At 41.4% G+C, this 21,801-nt stretch overlaps 1 protein-coding gene across 3 annotated transcripts in view; it reads right to left on the reverse strand.

The window, feature by feature from the left end:
* Nucleotides 1–2,261: 2,261 nt before the first annotated feature.
* heatr5a (HEAT repeat containing 5a) overlaps nucleotides 2,262–21,801 on the reverse strand; it is a 49,214-nt gene continuing 29,674 nt past the window's right edge. For all 3 annotated transcript variants that reach the window (XM_072689827.1, XM_072689823.1, XM_072689826.1), the window contains 15 exons: nucleotides 20,994–21,138; nucleotides 18,514–18,693; nucleotides 17,460–17,687; nucleotides 17,053–17,231; nucleotides 15,814–15,882; nucleotides 15,209–15,388; nucleotides 12,583–12,817; nucleotides 12,182–12,421; nucleotides 8,744–8,871; nucleotides 8,514–8,661; nucleotides 7,947–8,219; nucleotides 7,219–7,443; nucleotides 6,833–6,984; nucleotides 6,401–6,611; nucleotides 2,262–3,928 (listed from right to left, as the gene is read on the reverse strand). In XM_072689827.1, the coding sequence (XP_072545928.1) occupies nucleotides 3,627–3,928; nucleotides 6,401–6,611; nucleotides 6,833–6,984; nucleotides 7,219–7,443; nucleotides 7,947–8,219; nucleotides 8,514–8,661; nucleotides 8,744–8,871; nucleotides 12,182–12,421; nucleotides 12,583–12,817; nucleotides 15,209–15,388; nucleotides 15,814–15,882; nucleotides 17,053–17,231; nucleotides 17,460–17,687; nucleotides 18,514–18,693; nucleotides 20,994–21,138 (2,895 nt within the window). In that variant the 3' untranslated portion in view covers nucleotides 2,262–3,626. The remainder of the gene's footprint in view (nucleotides 3,929–6,400; nucleotides 6,612–6,832; nucleotides 6,985–7,218; nucleotides 7,444–7,946; nucleotides 8,220–8,513; nucleotides 8,662–8,743; nucleotides 8,872–12,181; nucleotides 12,422–12,582; nucleotides 12,818–15,208; nucleotides 15,389–15,813; nucleotides 15,883–17,052; nucleotides 17,232–17,459; nucleotides 17,688–18,513; nucleotides 18,694–20,993; nucleotides 21,139–21,801) is intronic.

Raw genomic sequence — 21,801 nt, forward strand, 5'->3', positions numbered from 1 at the left:
GTGTTCTGAATCAATGATGTCTTGATTGGGGTTTTTGATTCATTGAACGGATCGTTTCTATAACAACGAGAGAGAAGGAAATATTTGCACATTAAAAACACATCACATTATCATTTAACACAGAAGATCTAGAAGAAATATTCAACACACCAGAAACGTGTAATATTATATAAATAAATACATCATGTAAATACTGAAATTAATTTACCGTGTTTGTTTTAAAAAATCAATTGGTTCAGCTTCTCAGTAGTGAACATGAATGTCAGTTTCAGAAAAATAGTTTATCTATCCATTTTTATTTTATTTAAACTTTAACTAAATGCTGATGTAGCATTACATCCCCCCAAATGGTAGGTTAGAGTTCCTAGCCTGACAAGCACGCATATCATTATTTTTATTACTGGTGTCTGACATCCAGAGTCTTTATATTTATATAGCCTTTATAGAACCTATATTATTTATTATATAAAAAAATATATTTGATCTAAAACATTAAATGTGACATCAGGATAAGGGCAAATGGCTGATTTGCTGAGGTAATCTGAGATTTTGCTGCTCTCACTTTATTCGACTAATGGTGTATGTCGAAGGTGGAAAACTTTTTTTTTTTTAACTACAGCTGCATTGGGTTGGACTTTTGGGAACAGTCTGTTTTAAGCGCTGACGCTAGTTTGGTTGGATTTTTAAGCCAGATGTTCAGTGGCTTCAGGATTGATGAGACACTGCAGGGATGCCTAGTGGTTCTGCAATTTATCTGTACAATTCATTCCGGACAATAGTGAAAGAAAACAAATGAACAGTTGAAGCCCACGGTGGCTTTCATGGTGGCTTTTAACTTGTCTGTATTGTTAGGTCGAGGTTTGTAAACTATTGGTAGTCATTTTGGCACTGTGGACAGGCACCAAGTGCTGCTGAAAAAGTCACTGCCACTGTCGGGTCTTTGAGCAAGGCCCTTTACCCTGTCTGCTCCCCGGGCACCACAGCAATGGCTGCCCACCGCTCCGGGCACGTGGGCTCACTGTCCACTGTGTGTTCTCTGCACGGATGGGATAAAAGCGGAAGCCAAATTCCATCTGTGTCTGTCACAAATGGTATATATGGTTGTCTTGAAGCCTGAAGTGCTCTAAAATATCCTGGTAGACTTTAAATTTGATAAAATACAGTGGGCCAACACCAGCAGATAACATGGCAGCCTCACACCTTCACACTGGACCTCAGCCACTTTGGGTTTTGTGCCTTTCCACTCTTCATCCAGACTCTAGGAACTTAATTTCCAAATAAAATGTAAACATTACATTCATCTGAAAAGAGGACTTTAAGCAACTGAGCAACAGTACAGTTCTTCTGACCCTGTCTCTGGTTCAGGAGTGGGTTGATATTGGGAAAGCAGCAGTTGTAGTCCCTTTCTTAGAGACATCTGTGTGTGGTGGCTCCTGATGCACTGAATCTAGTCTCAGTCCAAATCCTTAATTAGACTTTTCTTGACAATCCTCTCAAGGCTGCAGTCATTCCTGTTGCTCATGCTCCTTTTTCCCACCAAGTTTTTGTTTATAGCACTCTACAAACAGCCAGCCTTTCTGCAATGACCTTCTTTAGGGTGTCAACGGACAAGTCAGCAGTCTTCCCCCTAATTGTGGCTGTGTGTGTTGAGCTACACTAAGAGATACACAGTATTTGCACTGTTTGAATATTAATTTACTCAATGACATTTGTAAATTTTCACTTGTAAATTTGTATTTACATTCTAACTCTCCAACGAACGCTGAACAGTGGAGGTACAATATGAGAAACACTGTCAGATCTTTTTAATTTGTTTATTGAATCTTGCCTATTGAATTAACCCATCTGTAGCTTTCCCTAGCACAAGGAATGCTCCTGACAGTAGAAAGGTAAGGAAGTCATGTGAAATCAGCCACCACCTCTTTCAAACTGCGCCCGATGTTACATTGTCGGGTAGTCAACATACTTGGAGGACAGAGCCAGGTCCCAAGCTGCACTGCACCAGCTAACATTGCTTAAGAGTAATGAGGAGAGAAAGCGCCATCTACCCACCCGGAGAGACCACGGCCAATTGAGCGCTCTCGGACTCCGACCACGGATGGCAAAGTGGCATGGCTGGGCCATAGTGGTCAGCTTGCTCTTCAGGTCTGAACTGAGATTTTTGTGCTGTACTGATCTGTAATTCATTTTGAATGTGATGTAATGTGTAGTTATTTCAGATATATAAAAACGGCAAGCAAGAAACCAAGATACAAACAAACATTGATTAACTGTTTTAATATTGACAGAAAATTTGCTTTATACTTCCAAACATGTCATCAGAAAATAACCGTTAATGTTGTACCATGTTTCGGTTCATTTTACAGGATACAAAATGTGGTATGGTTACAAATACAGTATTAATTCACCCCCTTATGGGTCAGTTACAATTCATCAGATTGATTAGTAAAGCCTGGATTCTGTACCATCTAAGGCAGGGGTGGCGATCTGAGGGGAGCGTAGTTTGCTGTGCAACTTCCCTGCTCCAACACAACAAATAAACCTGTTAACAGGAGAGGTGTGCATTTGAGCAGGAAAAGCACCTCAGCTTCCCCACCTCAGCTCTGCCTCAACTGTCTAAATAAGACGGTCATCAGAAGCAATTGTAAGATTAAAACAACCTTAAATCACTTTTATCATTTTATCCTTTACATTCTAGTCAACAACCAGCAGTGCAAAATGTTAAAACCTATGAAGAGTAATCCGTTGTCGATGCGTCACTAAAGAGTTGAAGGAATAGCGCAACACCACGCCTGACTACATGGAGGTTGCAGTGCAAGTGTTAGTGCAGTAGCTTTTACAAAGGGAGCTGTAAATGGAGCAATACAGTGCATTGTATCAATACAGTGCAGTGATTCCAGGCTGTAGTATGTCCATGCATTTAAAGAGGAATTAGTTTGTGCTGAAAATGCACAGAACTGTATTAGTACTGCTTTAAAAAAATGCAGTGGTGTAATTCCAAAGAATGCTGGCAAATGAGCTCCCAGAGGAGTAGTTAGTTCTGTAGTGATATGAAAATGTGTGGTTATGAATCAGGCTTTAGCTGAAAGTTGATACTAAGGTGCCACAAGACTATAAATGATACATGTGTCTACATGAACTGGAACAGCATTTCTTAATCTTGGTCCTGCATTGCACTGTTTAAGTGTTTTTCCCTGCTATGGCACACTGAACATGAAACCCATGTGCTCCAGGCATAATACAACAGTGTACACTAAAACCACTACAATTTAAAATGCTGACGTCCTCCAGGAGCAAGATTAGGAAATACTGGGTAAAAGCAAGCACACCAGTCTTCTCACAACCAGTTGCTATTTGCCAGACTGAGAACATTACTGAGGTATTCAGATATTACAATTTACATTATGATAAATATGAACGACATCTGAAGTTTATCTGCAGGTGAGAAGTAAAATAGTAAAGAAAAAAAAAGTCACAGTGTATTAAAACAAAACCTTCACTAACGGTATCCTGATTAAAAGTTCCTCACAGAGGTTAATGCCGTTTTAAAATCAATACTAACATCAGAACAACCCACCGTCTAAGAAGCAGGATTACTTCAAATTTTTCTAAAAACATTTTAAGATTCACAGGAAGTTGGTCTTGAGTTGGATGCTGGGGGCATTTTTGCTAGGGACATGAGCTGGTGTAGATTTGGCTCTCACACTCTCCTGGTTGCCCTTGATGGCTGCCTCTAGCCGGGCCTTCATGTGGGGAGCAGAAGCCATGAGCGCTTTGAAGACACTGGAATGCTGGGGCCCAAGCCGCATCAGGTCTCTCAGAGCAGACTCGTGTAGAGAGCGGGAAGCCACAGACGCTGAGCCCAGAGTGTTCTCGTCCAGCAAGAAGGAGACCAGGATGGGTAATAGGACAGCCACCAACTGGGGACCTGTACCATGAGACAGCAGCAATGTTCAGGGTCATATAAAACACTTGGTACGTATGAACAGTCAAGGTACAGGCATCATGGTTTGGTGCACGCAGTCATACGAAGTGTCCACATGCGGAGCACTCAAAGATTATATTTGCATGGTGTTGCTATGGTAACAATAATGTCCTTGTCTCCCTCCTCTCCACTGCACATAGAGAGAACAGTACTAATCTGTTTGGTTTTCTTTTCTGGCCTTTTTTCCTGTTAATCTGGTTGTTGAAATTTTCTCTATTACTGCCAATTAACTCGCTTGTATTTATCTCCCCCAGCACTGGCAATGCTCCCGACACTAGGAGGGTAAGGACTTAACACGCCTAAAAGATGAGATTAGCAGGCCAGTTTCCAGAACATAAACTTGTGTTTTTCACAATCAAAAGTCTGGTATTCCATAAACCTGTGTGCTGAAGTGAAAATGGCTCAAACAAAGTAGATTTCTAATAATTTTCAAAGTTTACCAAATCATTATCATTTATCAAAGCATTTGGCCTCCACCAATCCAGCGTAAGGCAGATGACATACAAATAAAGGAATTTCAGCACTGGAGTCTCCAAGGATGCTTCCAATAACTGTATTGGCCCTTAAATTCACAAAGACATCTGTGCGGTTCGTGGGGCCGTGTGTGAACTGAAGCTTAATTGTAAGTGGGGCACGCAACAAACCGTGAACCTAAGCACATAAGTAAGTCTACAAAGAAATGGTTCATGCAGGTGAAATTCAATATTTTGGAATGAAAAAGTTGTCCAGACTTTAAATCATTTGAAATGCTGTAGATGGACCTAAACCGAGCAGTTCATGCAAGAAGCTCAGCAGAGTTAAAGCAGTTTTGTAAGGAGAAATGGGCCAAATTTCCTCCAATCTGCTCAGAAACATTTGGCAGTCATTACTGTTCAATGGGCTCACACCAGTTACTGAAAGCACACTTCTTCACAAACAAAGATATGTAGTGGTGGATAATTTTGCTCAATAAATAAAAACGATAATGCTTTTGCATCATTTGCTTAATTGGACGCTCTTTGTCTAGGTTCACCATATTTCAGATCAGAACGTTTTTAGCAGCACCCTATTCTTAGTTTAAGCGGAAGTTTAGTGGTGTGTTGAAATGATTTAAATAAATATATTTGTTCCTTCATTTTCGTCTCAATGGTCACCGTAAACCCTCTTCTAAGGCCAACTTGCTATCTATGTGACCCAGTTTCTGCTCTCTGAAAAGATCACAAGTACACAAGGAGCTTTTCACACCATGCATAAACATGTGTTTCATGTCTGAATTACATCTGGATATACTTTGGCTGGAATCCATTTATATATTCACTTAAATGTATTCCCAGTGTGTCTGACTATGATGTCCTGCATAAAAAAGGCATTAACATACACGTCTGTAAAAAAAATTTATTCTCTTCTGTGACGTCCAGCATGTTACATGCCGCTAGAACTAATATTTGACGGCTGTGCTGTGCATCCTTATGAGTGTTAACATCAGTTAATACGGCTCATACGGTCAAGCTGAAACTAAAGTAAATTAAGCGCAAATGTATGCATCACAGACGCTTGGCTGTAGCGACGGTTGGCTGGCACACACGCAGCCACACGAACACACATAGTAAAATACAAACATGTGTTCACTGTTTCCTTTTCAGTTTCTATTTGGAGTCCTAAAAATGTAAAAATAATCAATTCACTATACCACGACAGATTATATGTCCTAATGTTTGTGGATACTTCTAACGAAACACATTCTGCTACTTTAGGTTGCTCCCATTGCTGACACAGATGTGCAACAGCTCATCCTGTCTCTGTTGAGAAGTATTGCAGATAGAACAGGACACTTTGGAGCAGACAAAAATTAACCTATTGGCATCATGCCCAGGGGTCTAGGGCCTGGAAGGGTTTAAAGTCTCCAGCATTGAGCTGTGGAACAGTGGAACTGTGTTCTCTGGAACGATGCCGCTCCATCATTTTTGGAAGAAACAATAAATAAGCAGGTGTCCCAATACTTTTGTTCCTATAGTGTATACATCAAAACCGTCCAACTTTATTATATTGCAATATAGAATATAGACAACTACTATGTAAATGCATCTAGTCTTTGACTTTTTGACTATGCAATTTGAAGTCAATGCTTTTAAGTGGTCACAGAGTTTAGTCTAAAGTTTAGAAATTTAAATTATATAAAAAAGTTTTTATTTTTTAGAATATACAGTTGAATACTTAAGAATTTTGGGCTTATTTGCAAACAAATATTACATGTTAAATATAGATAAGGTAATAGAGCGTCTCAGCCAGTAGAGGCTAAACACCTAAGAGAGTTTAGCCTCTACAGGCCCAGATGATCACTGTAGATAAACTCAAGGTACCCTCAAAAACAGACCTGCATAGGGCAAATCCACATAACTAACTTAACTAAAGTCAAACACTTTGAGAAATACTGACGGTGAGTTTCCTCCGCAGCAAGCACCAGTGCTTCCATTGCTCGGACTCCATCCTGCACTGCCTGGAGCTCAGCAGCTGTCTGAGGGCGACTCTTCTCCACTTGCTGCAAATGAGCCATTAGCGGTTTACCCAGTGCCTGGATAAATGGCCCGGCTACTGCTGTTGGACCCTGAAACACTGACGCCAACAACTGGTAACTCCTACTCAGCACCTATAGAGGGAACAGTCACATCGAGGGTCCAAAAGGGAACAAAATGTGTAAACTGTTTACACATAATGTGTTATTATACAAGCTGTATATTAAAAATATATATTAAGTTACACACACACACTTATTAACTTTAGTTAAATAAATCTCAAGTCTTTGCTTTCCCTTATTTGATGAAATGCTATATTCTCTGCTGTGTTCTGTAGCAATACTCTCTTCCTCACCATGGGGTCTTTGGACTCAAGACTGGCTTGGAATTTGCTGACGCAGAGTGACTGCAGTGGCTCGACAGTGGTGACCTCAGCACTGGCAGACAGCAGGAAGATGGTGAGTGCTGTCAACAAGGTGACCTCATCTACAACAGCCACTGTCTTATCTAGGAAAGACAAACAACAGATCTAAGGCTCAGTATTTTTTTTTCAATCTGTTTTCTCTCAAACAGTTGTCTGTCTAGAAGAGTTAAGTCATATTTAGCATTTAAAACATGGATTAAATATATATTAGTAGCTGGCAAAGTTTACACCAATGTACATGTGTTTTTACAGTACAGAATATCTATACTTTTTATTTGTGATCAGAATAGATGCAGAGATGAGCGTGTGCACACTACCTGTATCCCAGCTCTCCAGCAGCGTACTGAGAGCAGATCGCAGCAGCTCGACCCAAGCAGCACGACTCTTCTCAGCTCTGCTCATGGGAGATGACAAGACATTTCGCAGTGCCTGCAGAGCTCCGGACACCAGCACTCCTCTGCTTGTAGAACCAGAGTCCTTCACCACTTCTTTTAGCACCCCCAACAGCAGATACAACACCGTAGGCAACACGGACACGCTACCTGATAAAACAGTAGTGACTCTCCATAACACATTCATAACCACCAAATAACCAGAATACACACTGAAAACTAAACTACATTCATAGAGGGCGCCACATTTTAAGTGTAATATTTACACTTATACTATACTATATCACATGCACTATAGGAGCAATCTGGGTTATGGTTGTTGAAGGAAATGCTGTATTATCTGTTCATCCTTTCTGCTATCTACCTAGATGGTGCAGCACAGTGAAATTTGTTGAAGTAAAATAGGAGACTACCATAATTATCATTTACTTTTATTGGTGATTTTAGCACTTAACTTATGAACTTAGAACTTATGATATTGGATACTTTAGTTCTAATTTAATATTAAAAATGACCATACAAAATTAAACCACACATATTGTCAATATAGCTTTTAATTAGCTTAATTCTTTTACTTAACAAACTATTTGAATGGATCTAAAATTGTATGGCACCTTTAAACTGTAATATCGTAATCTAGATATCTCTCTTACCCTCAGGCGAGCAGATGGAAGGCAACTCCGAGAGGATCCCCAAAGCAGAAGTGACTAGCCTGCAGTCATTGTCGTTGAGGGACCAGGGCATGCCTCCTTGCCCATTGGGGCTGCCCGACAGCCGTGGACTGAGCTGTGGTAACTTTCGGACCAGGGTACAGAGACAAAGCTCCAGAGCTCCAAAAACAAGAGACTTCCCAGGGACTAGTCCACCTGTGTCTCGACCCTCTCCGAACTCTGGCACCGTCTCCTTCTCAGCAGCACCGTCATCCACTGGACAGAACAGACAGAGCCAAGGTTGTCATATAAAGGTCTTACAAGCTAATTGAGGGTTACTATAAGCTAGTGTTGGCATTCCTGGCCAAACAGCTCCTTTTTTCCTCAATTTTATTTTCTGTAATGTACAGAGGGTGTTCAGTTATCTGCAGATCTAAAATCGCAAGCAAGTACACAAGCAACAACACAAATAAGCCAATAAACCATACAGCAAAATACTTTCACTTGATGTGATTAAATCCAGCCATGTATTGACCTTTCTTAGTGCCTGTTTATGTGCTCAGGCCTTACCTTCTGCACTGTGCCGTTTCTCTTTGACATGCTCCTGAGCCGCGCACACCACTTGCCGCACCAGCTCTAGCACAGCTAGCTGAATCCCTGGGGATTCCCGTGTCACGATCAGCCTGTGCAGCACACTGAGAAGCTCCACGCTCAGTGCCTACAGACAGACAGACTCTGACTGTCAGACTGAGAACTATGAAAAAGTAGACAGATACAAGAAACAAAACAGGGCACCGTACCTGGTCATTGCCCACTTTTGAACGGGGCCAAGGCACATCAAGTAAGGCCTGCAGGGCGTAAAGACATGAGGTGATGTTCTCCATTTGGTTCTGAGAGTGGGGTGAGCACAGGAACTCTACACTGATACCTACATATGTGAAGGCAGAGAACATTAATTAACAGAGCCATTAACAACAATAATAATAATAATAACAACAACAATAACAATCATAATAAGGTAGTCAGGGAAGTACTTTCACTGAAAGCAAACACAGAGAGGATGAGCTTTTTCACCACAGGCCATTCAGGCCCTGAATCTGTAAGTTGGACAAAGTCCAACATGAATACAAGCATATATATGCATAACTTACCACATTTAACTAAAGTCATCAAATGCATTTGTAAAATGTTATCAATAAAAAATACTATTACTAAGGAAAAAGTCAGGATATCCCCACATTTTTTTACTATTTCAAACGCTAGGTCAGACCATCCTAACAAGTTCAGTCCAACAGTAGACCATAAAATTCATAAAGACGTCTCCAACAATCCTTGAATGTCATAGCAGGATCACTGATTATCATAGGAGGTGTGCAAGGAGGACAACCGTTTCCAGAGAACACCTAGAGCAAAACCAGGAACAAATTTGCATTGGATGCAGTAACAAAAGACATGTTTTGCGTAAACCAGACATAGCATTTGAGCATATGAACCCATATCAACTGTAATGCATGGAGGTGGACATAGCTTGGGGCTGCTTTTCTGCAGTATGGCCTTGAGAGCTCTCCAACATAGACTCCACTAGGAATTCTTTATGGAGGAAAATGTGAGACCATCTGTTTACAAACTAAAGCTGAAATGTCACACAGCTCAAAGTATTCTGCACGGATTAGTGGGAAACACTTTCTCCCAGTTGATGTCAGAGATTGGTAGATCATTATAGAAAATGTCTAACTGAAGCTATTTCAGCCAAGGAAGGAAATTAGTTATTAGGATATATAACTTTTTTCTCATAAGAAAATGCATTTCTATGACATAATTACATACTATCTGTTATTATGATAGCTGCATACCCCCCCCCCTGCTAACGCTGACTCGGCTTGTGATGTCCTGCACTCAGCTGTGTGCAGGCTGCAGACACAGCACCCGCAGGCCCTCCTTCTTATCTCTGGAGACTTCAATTCATGTTTCTCTGTCCACCGTTTCCCAGTATGTAACCTGCCACACCAGAGACATGAAAATACTGGACCTGTTTTTGCCAACACAAAGGAGGCATACAATTCATCTCCTCTCCCTCCCCTTGGAAGATCTGATCACAATCTGGTTCATCTTCTGCCTGTGTACAAACCCATTGTACATAGAGGACCAGCTGTCACCCGTACAGTGAAGAAATAGTCTAAGGAGTCTGAAGAGGCTCTGAAGGGCTTCCAAACACTGGTGTAGGAAGAACTGTGTGATCCTAATGGGGAGGACATTGACAATCTCACTCACTGCATTACAGACTGTGTCAACTTCTGTGTGGAGAACACTGTCCCCACCAAGACTGTTCGGTGTTTTTCCAACAACAAGCCATAGATTAATCCAGATATAAAAGCTCTCCTAAAAGACAAAAAGAGGGTCTTCAGATCTCATGATAAGGATGAGCTGAAAGCTGTGCAGAGGGAACTGAGAAGGAAGATCAGGGAGGGAAAAGCCAGCTACAGGAAGAAGCTGTAGGAACAGTTGCAGCAGAACAACGTCAGGGGAGTGTGGAAAGGCCTTCAAACCATTTCTGGCCACACAAAGTCCAACTCCCAGGTGGTGGGGGACCAAAAGTGGGTGAATGATCTCAATCTATTTTTCAACAGATTTGATCAATCACCTAGCCCTCCCCCTCTACACAGACACCTGCTGTATCCCCACTCAGCAGCACTACCATCATGCTGTCCTCCCCCCTCTCTCACAACGTTTAGCTCACAGTCTTCCCCCACTGGCTCATCGTCTGGCAGCACCAACCTCCCATTCACACATTCCAGCACCCAGCCCCCCTGCTCCAACCTGTCCTTCACAACAACCCAGGTGAGAAATGAGCTGAGAAAGATCAAGACAAAGAAAGCTACAGGTTCTGATGGATTCAGTGCCAGGCTCCTCAAGTCCTGCGCAGATCAGCTGTGCAGGGTAGTTGAGCATATGTTCAACATGAGCCTGAAATTGGGAAGAGTACCACAGCTGTGGAAAACATCTTGTGTGGTACCTGTGCCAAAAACACAGCACCCAAACGACCTACAGGCCGGTGGCACTGACTTCTCATCTGATGAAGTCACTGGAGAGGCTGGTCCTTAACCACATTCGCCCTCTGGTGAGCCCATCCATGGACCCTCTTCAGTTTGCCTACCAGCCTTGTGTCGGGGTGGATGATGCGGTTATCCATCTTCTACACAGAGCTCTTTCTCACCTGGAGTGAGATCTCCAGTGAAATCTCCAGTGCTTTTAACACCATACAGCCAGGGCTCCTAAAGGACAAGCTGGGACATAGTGGAGTGTACAGTCACCTGTCGAACTGGATACTGGACTACCTCACCAACCGACCACAGTATGTGAGGGCACGGGACTGTGTCTCTGATATGGTGGTCAGTAGCACAGAAGCCTCTCAAGGAACGGAGGACAGCGAGTACAGAGAACATATTCAGGACTTTGTGGACTGGTGTCTGCAGAACCACCTTCAGATAAATGCAGGAAAGACCAAAGAACAGGTGGTGGATTTCCACAGGTAGAGAGTGTGGACTCTTATAAATACCTAGGTGTTCATCAAACTGGACTGGTCAGTCAACACTGCTGCACTCTAAAAGAAAGGCCAGAGCAGACTCTACCTACTGAGGAGATTGAGGTCCTTTGGAGTGCAGGGAGCCCCCACATGTGCAATTAGGAGTCATGTGCAATAAGGCTGTAAATAATATTGTTATTGCTTTTTTATTTCTTATTTATATTGTGTGTAAAGTGTAATTTATTTATCTACATTTTTGTAACTGAGTGTCTTGCTATCCCTTTCTGCTGCGACACTGAATTTCTCCACTGTGGGACTAATAAAGGATTATTTTATCTTATCTTAAGGACATTTCTGCATTTTTATTGGTTTAGTTAATTACCTCCATCTCTCAATATTGATAAAAAACACCAAATGTCCATACAGACATAGAAATAAAGGGGGTGTACTAGCACATCTGTATATATTTTTATTTTTTTTTAGTTTATTTTAATCTACTGATCCTTATGGTTTTATTTGTCCGTACAGTTATCAAAGCATTTCACTAGTAGTTGTGTAGTGTATGATGTTCGTGATAAATAAAATAAAGCTAAATTATAACAATAACAATAACAATAACAATAATAATAATAACAACTCTGAAATGGAGCTAAAGTCAATACTCAATATTTCTTTGTATTTAGGTTGTCAACAACAACCTGAACAAGCTCCTCACCCAGAATGAGGTTAAGACGTTCAGTGTTTATGTCCTCCGGGGACTTGATGCTGGCCAAAGTGGTGGACTGACCCATGGAGGTGGGGGTTACAGGCCTGGAGAGATTTGCGGGTCCCTCATCCACCATGATGAACTCTGTGCTGTTGAGCCAGAGAGCAGTGGCATGCAGGATTGGAGCCCAGGCGACAAAGTAGTGTGGACGCGCCTCTTCCACTGTCTCTGCAGTATAGAATGAGCCCCCTGAGACACACAGAGCATGTATTATTCTCATCACTCTTATCCTCACAAAACCTAAGAACATAACCAATGTCTTCTGGGTGTAACATCTGGTCAAATTGGTTTTTTCACATCTGCCAGCAAATGCTTCTTTTGCCATGTTCTGCCATGTTCTTTGTTAGCACCTGTGTTGGGAAGCTGGCTGGCATAGGCTGAAGGCAGCGTTAGCAGCGCATAGTCCTGCAGTGCAGCTAGCCACAGGCGGCTCAGTGTTGCCAAGTCACCCTGCACCAGCTTCAGTAGTCCGTCTCCTGCTGGTCCAGCAGCTTCAGGATCCTCGCACTGTTCTTGATGCTGCTCCTGGTGCCGCCCAATGGGAGTCTCCTTCTGCTTGGTGCTCTCCACCGCCACAATATACACCTGGAACAAAATAAACATGACCAGGCAAGGATAGTTTTGCTGGATCACAATCATCTGCAAAGCATTAAAAAGGGAAGAGTAAATCTGAATAATTTTTGTGGGCAATGTCTGTATTTATGTGCATTTATGAGCATTTATGTGGCATCAATTTTTTTATGCAACATTTCATGTGACTGTGCCTGACAATGAAAACAAGGCTCATTGAGGGAGTAATAAAAAACAGTCAGTAAGCAAAACGTTAAAAATCTAAATGAAAAAGTATAGGTTACAAATAATTCCACATTTTATATACACAAAAAAAATAAAAAAATGCAGAGGGGCTTGTCTAAACATATTTGCGTAATAGACAAGGCATACCTGCACAAACAGATATCCTCCTAAGATTGATTGAGAACATAGTTGTTGTTCAATAATAAAAAGAATCCTCTCAAATACAACTTGCCTAATAATTCTGCACACACTGTATTGTCATCAGTAGCACTGACGCAACCTCACAAGTTGAAGAAAAACAAGAGGACACTATACAGAGCATGGATGCCAGAGCCTGTTACTTGGATAAATTTTCATATACACTGATCTATTCGACCTGACCTGAACAAACCGTTGGAATGCTGTTATCGCTGTCTACAACCTTGTATTTAGCATATTACCAACTATCTTGCTAACAGCAGAAGTGTGTAAACTGTATGAACAATTCAGAAATTGCTTTACATTTCTGCATTACAGTCTAAACAGCACAGGTAAGCTGGCTGTAATCAAATAAACTTGCCTTAGCACAGCAGCTTTTACTTGCATTTAATTTTCAAATTTAAGCTGCAGTGATGATAGTCCTAAACTAGAAACTAATAAACAAACAAACAAGAGAATGTCACTATTTAACAATGTCTGACAGCCTTAAAGTGGATTAAATGAATTTTACAGCTTTAACAATACCAGATTAACCCATCTGTTTAGCACAGGATATAACCTAAAAGTTGACTATATAAGGGGTAGAATGGTGAATGGACAGAAGGGAGGGCTTTGAAGAACCAAGGGGCTTAGTGTGTCTCAAAAGAACAGAACATTGTTGGCCGAGTACTTATACTCCAGAGACTTTTAAGGTTTGAGGCTGAGTAAACCTTCTAACCTTCTAAACCAGTGGTAGCGTTCTACCAAGATTCAAGAGTTTGTTGTCATGTGCACAGTAAAAACGAGCAGTACACTGTACAATTAAATTCTTATTTTGCAGTTCCTCCATTTACCGCCAATCTTACAAATATCTAATAAGTATACTATATTTTTTCCATTTGCTAAATGCCAGAATAATGAGAGGTGGAATGAGGGAACTGGTGTAACTGAGCCATGTTTGTAGGCTGCCTTGCTCGCACATGCCTTACTAGCTTCAGCCAGCATCTTCACAAGGTCTTTTGCTTTTGTTCTTGGGTTGATATGCACATTTCGGACCAAAGCACGTTCATCTCTGGGACACAGAATCAGTCTCCTTCCTGAGCAATATGATGGCTGGACATTCCCATCTTGTTTGTACTTGCGTATAGTTGTTTGTACAGATGAAGGGGCACCTTCAGTCCTCTGGAAATTGCATTAAGGATGAGCCTTAAAAAAATCTCCCTCTCTTATTATTCTGTCATTTAGCAAATAGAAATAATTTTGGTAATCTAATTGATTTAAAACAGGAAAAGTTTATTCTAAATTGTCAGACAATTTGTGAAAAAAAAGAAAGAAAAAGAAACAAAAATGGTATGTCGTTTTATATAGTGTATGTAAACTTCTGGTTTCAACTGTGTGTATATATATATATGCATGCATAAACTGTTGCATAAACAGTCTGGCTGTCTTGGACTGTCCTGCACTCCTGTAGCGCCGGCCCGATGATTAGGAGTGAAGAGGCTGTGTTGAGGGTGTGTACAGAGACGGACGTACCTCCAATCTGAAGTGTGTATATAGTGTATATAGCTGATGGCTGTTTGTTTTGTGTTTGTCGAATTTGGGGGCAATAAATAAGCACTACATCTTTTGGAACTCCATACCTGGTTTTGAGGGAAGCTTTTTTACCACCAAATCACCACCAAATCGCTGTATGCCAAGCGCTTGTCCACACAACCCACACTACCACACCTATACAAACCATTTTAATATGACCAAGAAATTGTTCTGGTTTTGGGGTCAGTTGATATAAATGAAGGCATAAACACAGGGCATAGAAAGAGGAATGCAAAACAGGCTGGAGCTTTTGGAACCTACATGCAGTCTAGGCCCATCTAGCTAGTGGGAGAGCACCAGATTCGATACACAGAGATTGTAGTGAAAACTCACAAGACTCAGGCTTGTTCCTACCAGGCTAGAATGTAGGTCAGGGAATGAAGCACCAACAAAACCCCAAGTTCTCCTCACCTCTGCCCAGGCTTTGAGCACAGCCAGCGTCTCCATGGTGAAAGCGCTCTCATTATAGAGGGAGCTGGGTACATCTCGCCCCGCCTGAACCTTGACCAGCGAGGATGCCAGGAGCTGGTGTACCCTCCTTAGGTCCCGGAGATCACTGACGACCCCACTGGAGATCCATGCACTGCAAACCTGCACAGCAATCAAAGCAACCGCAACAAAAATAAACTCAGTGCTCCCGAGGCAACCTGTGAAAGAGCTCTTTTAAGGACTGTGGTAAACAGCTAAAGCTTAGCCTGAAAAAGTAGGTCAAATAGACCCCAAGTGAATTCAACTTATCTTTAAAAAAAAAAAAAAAAAAAAAAAAAAAAAGCGCAAGCTTAAGGAGACCTAAGTGGAGTGTCATGTTTGCCAAGTGAATTTAAGATTATCCTTTTCAAATGACAGCCACATAGCATACAGTTGCATTTGAGCTCGCTTACATTCCATTACACCATTAGTGAACTGTGAGCTTTCTGCTCAGCAGTGTGTCAATTAGTCAAGGGGAGACAAACTTAAAACAGAGAACAAAAACACCATGTACCATGAACCATGTAAGCTGAATTAAAGGGCCACACCTGACAGGCTTTAGCTGTGACATCAGGAGGGGCATCTGCACTAAAGGCAGGTCTGAGAGCAGCTCCCACCTTCAAATGAAAAAGTCTGTAAGTATAACATACTTTCAAGATAATATGCAAAGGTAACAAGAATAAAACAAACACTTAAATTAGCTCTAAATTCAAGTTATAAAAGATGAACAACTAACCTGCAGCAAAGATTTCTATTTTTAATAGAGGGTATATATTGCTTTCACATTCCAGCTGGAACACACCCCCTTTAATCGGACTGAGTGACAAAACATTCTGCAACAGGGCTGCTTTGGCTGGAAACGACCAAACCGGGAATGAAACAAGCCATTATCTGCTCAAGTTAGAGGTAGTTGGATTTGACAGCCATCAATCTATTTACCAAAGAACCAATTGTGTAGCCAGGAACGTCGAGCTGACTGAGGCTCAAATTACACTCGTTTAGAGGATTAAGCCTCATATCTGAGAGTGAATGGGTCTCAGGAGCGTTTTCCACTGTTTTCAGGCACATTTAGTTTAATGCTATATCCAGGTTTACTTGCTTTCCTATTTTATCAAACAATGTTGTTTAATTCACCAAACAGTGCGCTACTACACGTTTCAGTGCCTGGATTCCAGTTTGTCTTTACTTTTTGAAGTCTGTAAAAGGATAGCTCAGAATTCTTACTGAATTTGTACAGTCAATCGCACAACAGCTGTCTCATTTTTGATGTCTTTGTGTTTTAGCAGCATTCACACTGAACGCTAATGCTACCACTGAGTCTTTTGCCACTCAGTAGGCAACTCCCACTACCTGTGAGGTCACATGAATACCCTCTATAATTAAAAGGCAAGTTAAGTGTCAGGTGTACAATAAACATCTAATAACTAATTAGTTTTGTCAAGCTAGACAAAGGCAGTGTTAAGTAAGCACACACACAACCTGATATAATGTAGCAAAGACTGTTCTCTTATGTGCACGCTCCCTCTCTCTCTGCTGAATCCAAAAATAACAAACAAGCTCTCATACTCCACAAGTTTCTTTCAATCCTAGACCTAAAGCACTACTTCACTGCATATTTTAGAGCAGGGGTGCCCCATCTGGGTCCTGGTGATCTAACCACTAACTAATCTAGATTTGCTCTCACTCTCGCTCATGATCGCTGAATCAAAGCCAGATACATCATGGGCTAAACCCACTTGCAGTGTTAACTGCTCAATTTGTCATACGTATTGAACCTGAACTCTTACATTGGCCTGGTACTGTTCAAGAATGACGTGCCCAGGAAACTCAGGCTCAGGAATGCTGGCAAATTTGCGAATGATCACCAACAGCATCTGTAAGCCAGCTAGCCGAAGCTGCTCGCTGTGGTCTGTAGCTGACATGAAAGCCATGCGCACCAAATTGGCCAAATGAAGAACCAGGAAATCTAGGAAGCAAGAGATGTAGATGAGTGTGACAGACAGTGGCAGGTTTGAGATAGTAACATCAATTTATAGTAACATTAACTAGAATGGTCTCACTACAAAGAGCAAAAACAAGACAGAATAAGTTTATTAAACAAGACAGAATATCTATGAAAATGTCCTGAACAGAGACAAAGACTCAAGGAGAATTTGTATAACCCAAAGCTTTTTCAGGCAGAACGGCCTCTGACCTGTGGACTCGTGCAAACGCTGCTCCTGAGCCAGTACCATGTCAAAGTGAGCTGGATCTCCGTTCTCACATTGTACTATGATGCGGCACACACACTCAACTGCAAACACACGTGTGGACCAGCGCAGGTTGTTGAAAGGTCCACTGTGTTCACGCTTGGCATGGAAGGCTGAGCAGTCATCAGTATACTCTTCCTGATTAGTCTCCACTAGGGACACTGCTGCAGAGTCTTGAAGGAAGACAAGCACCCAATAGTCAAGTCAAGTCAGATTTATTTGTATAGCGCTTTTTACAACTGTTGTCATCACAAAGCAGCTTTACATAATTAGTACTTAATAAAGGACAGAGACAGAGAAGAAAGAAGAAATAACATGAAGGATCAAAGACCCCCCGTGATACACATCATGGTCGGATGAGAGGCATTTTCAAAGGCATTTTCAAATGCCATGGTTAATGTGCTTGTAAATTAACATGTTAAGTACACTTTTTAATGGACCTTTGTCCATTAAAGGGACAGTGTCAAATGCAGATTCTGCATAGTACTGTGCTTTGTTACAGGTGGATTACTCACCTGTTGGCTGAGCACAAATTCTATCTGAAAGTGTGTATGATTTTAGAGCTTTAAAGCAGCAGTATGCAAAAATTGGCATTTCTTGCTCCTGGGCTCCTCCTACAGTCAGGAAGTGGAATTTACATCTTAAGACACCCCTAATGGACATGCTTTAAACATACATTAGCTAAGAGATTTGAAATGAATATGACTTTGGTTACATTGTTTACGTAACTCTCGCAAGTCCTGAGTTACCAAAGTTATATATCACAGAAGTCGGCATGCCAAATGACAAAGTGGCAATGATGGAGACACTATTCATCCTACAACAAGCCAGTGGAGCATTATACTGATTTAAAGACTACATAATGCTGTTTTTTATGTTTGATACAGCATGGCAGGTGTTTGGAGTACGTAGTATTTTTGTGTATGCATGTTCATGTGTTGTATTTACCACAAACACAATAATTGCTGAATTTTCAGTTTTGTTAAAAATAGAACTCACCTGAGGAGGCGGATAGCACATCCTTGCAGAGCTTCAGCCAGTGGGCCAGCTCACTCTCGGCAGCGGAACTCATCATGTGGACCAGCGTGTCCTTGATATCTCGCCGGAGCCGGGGGTCTGACTCCCGATCCAGCAGGCTGAATAGAGCTCCCTCTAGACCAACCTCTTTGATAGTCACATCTGCAAGAGCCAGATAAAATATCAAAACAATCAGGTTCAACATGTATGCTGAGGACAATTATCTTGTCTTCTCTTATTGATTATGTTATTATTCTCTACGAGATCAAACACTGGTAAAGTTTCAAACCTCTCACTCACTCCGCAGCCCATACAGTCCATAACTGGAAACTACAGTGCCTTGCAAAGGTATTTGGCCCCCTTGAACTTTTCAACCTTTTTCCACATTTCAGGCTTCAAACATAAAGATATGAAATTGTAATTTTTTGTGAAGAATCAACAAGTGGGACACAATCATGAAGTGGAACGAAATTTATTGGATATTTTAAACTTTTTTTAGAAATAAAAAAACTGAAAAGTGGGGCGTGCAATATTATTCGACCCCTCTACTTTCAGTGCAGCAAATTCACTCCAGAAGTTCAGTGAGGATCTCTGAATGATCCAATGTTGACCTAAATGACTGATGATGATAAATAGAATCCACCGGTGTGTAATCAAGTCTCCGTATAAATGCACCTGCTCTGTGATAGTCTTAGAGTTCTGTTTAAAGCGCAGATAGCATCATGAAGACCAAGGAACACACCAGGCAGGTCCAAGATACTGTTGTGGAGAAGTTTAAAGCCAGATTTGGATACAAAAACACATTTCCCAAGCTTTAAACATCTCAAGGAGCACTTTGCAAGCGATCATATTGAAATGGAAGGAGTATCAGACCACTGCAAATCTACCAAGACCCGGCCGTCCCTCTAAACTTTCAGCTCAAACAAGGAGAAGACTGATCAGAGATGCAGCCAAGAGGCCCATGATCACTCTGGATGAACTGCAGAGATATACAGCCGAGGTGGGAGACTGTCCATAGAACAACAATCAGTCGTCCACTGCACAAATCTGGCCTATATGGAGTGGCAAAAAGAAAGCCATTTCTCAAAGATATCCATAAAAAGTCTTGTTTAAAGTTTGCCACAAGCCACCTGGGAGACACACCAAACATGTGGAAGAAGGTGCTCTGGTCAGATGAAACCAAAATCGAACTTTTTGGCCACAATGCAAAACGTTATGTTTGGCGTAAAAGCAACACAGCTCATCACCCTGAACACACCATCCCCACTGTCCAACATGGTGGTGGCAGCATCATGGTTTGGGCCTGCTTTTCTTCAGCAGGGACAAGGAAGGTGGTTAAAATTGATGGGAAGATGGATGGAGCCAAATACAGGACTATTCTGGAAGAAAACCTGTTGGGAGTCTGCAAAAGACCTGAGACTGGGACGATTTATCTTCCAACAAGACAATGATCCAAAACATAAAGCAAAATCTACAATGGAATGGTTCACAAATAAACGTATCCAGGTGTTAGAATGGCCAAGTCAAAGTCCAGACCTGAATCCAATCAAGAATCTGTGTAAAGAGCTGAAAACTCACACTTCACAAATGCTCTCCATCCAACCTCACTGGGCTCGAGCTGTTTAGCAAGGAAGATTTTCATATATTTATGTTTGAAGCCTGAAATTTGGCAAAAGGTTGAGGTGGGGCCAAAAGTTCGAATACTTTTGCAAAGCACTGTAACTAACTGCAAAACAGCCCTTTTAAAGCAACGCTATGCAAACATTTTCTGCTCTTGAGCTCTGCCTACAGATGGGATGTGTAATTTGCCCTTTGAGACTGCACAAACAGACAAGCTCTATTGAGAGTCACTGAAAGTGAAGGAGGCCTGTCGTGGTAGAGTAAAATTATAGGATTCTATGTTAATATGACTTTCTTGGTCCTGCTCGTCTCACCAAAGTTTCATAGTGCAGTTAGCAGCGTGCTGAACCTGGTGTAAGAATGACCGGGACAACATTTTCCCCCATTACAAATAAATGGAGCATCACAATGATTCTGAACCCACTATTTTAAAGTAAAAATGCTACATAATGTTGCTTTAGTTTTTTGTGATTTCTATAAATCTTCCAATTTGGCTTACAGCAGTTTAGCACTCTCGTTTATTGTATTTTTATAAGAAGTACTTTCTGATTGAAACACAGTAAAGCCAAGCCAAAACACATTATATAACATAACAGTCTTACAAGCACAGTAACAAAAAAAACAGTCTGTATAATTCTAAGCGATAAAGAGAGGCAAAAATTAATTGTGTGTACACTGACAAGTATAATAAGTGGATCTCAGCACAAAAACTAAAATACAAAACAAGGACCCTCATTAAAAAGAAAAAAGGAGTACTAAAGAAGCACTACAGTAACAGGAAGCAGGGCCACGGAAGCGATGATACGACAAAAGTGACAGTATTGGTGGGGATGTTGACTCACCCAGTTGCGTGTTGTCTCTGCGAGGCAGCTCCTTTACCAGGGCCACAGCATGCTCAGACACCTCCACAGTTTCACGCTGAGCCAGCTGCCGCAAACATGCCACCACTGCCCGCCGCAGGGACAGGTACAAGCTGCACAGATTTACCTGCGTGCATGCGTAGATAAACAGAGACAGAAACAAAGATCATTTGAGAAAAAAAGCATTACTGTGCATTTTATATTATGAACAGCAAGGCCTCAAGTGAGCGCTAACAATGATAGAGATATACAGAAACACACAGAAAAAAAAAAACAGGAGTGGCAGTAGTCTACCACGGCCAGCACTTAAGTGGCAGCCAAGATGCAGTTAATCCTGTGAGACTCAACCGATCCCCAACAAATCCAATTTCTGTACAGAGAGGGAAAGTGTAAGTAAGGGAGCAGGGCTACTGCCAAGGTTTGTTTCTACATCCAAATAATATTACCAATAACCGTATAGTTAAATAGCCATAATAATAAGCATAGGACAACCTAATAAATTTTTTATTTATTTTTTTAACACTGCATTATATAGCAGTGAGTACTTGCTCTGCCGGACATCATACTGTGAGCTGAACACATGGTCATACACCTTTACAGACTGACAATCTTAGACTACCGAGGGCACAGTCCTAACGCTGGTATAATAAACACTGCAGTTAAAGTACAGTGTATAACGCCTAGGCCTTCACAGGCATTGAGTCAGGAATGCCCAGAGATATACCACTCGTCATTGTGCCAGACACTTAACGCCACATTCGGCTGTGTTGGGAGGGTTACTTTTCTGAAA

The sequence above is a fragment of the Salminus brasiliensis genome, chromosome 10 (genome assembly GCF_030463535.1).
Source record: "Salminus brasiliensis chromosome 10, fSalBra1.hap2, whole genome shotgun sequence".
NCBI lineage: Eukaryota > Metazoa > Chordata > Actinopteri > Characiformes > Bryconidae > Salminus > Salminus brasiliensis.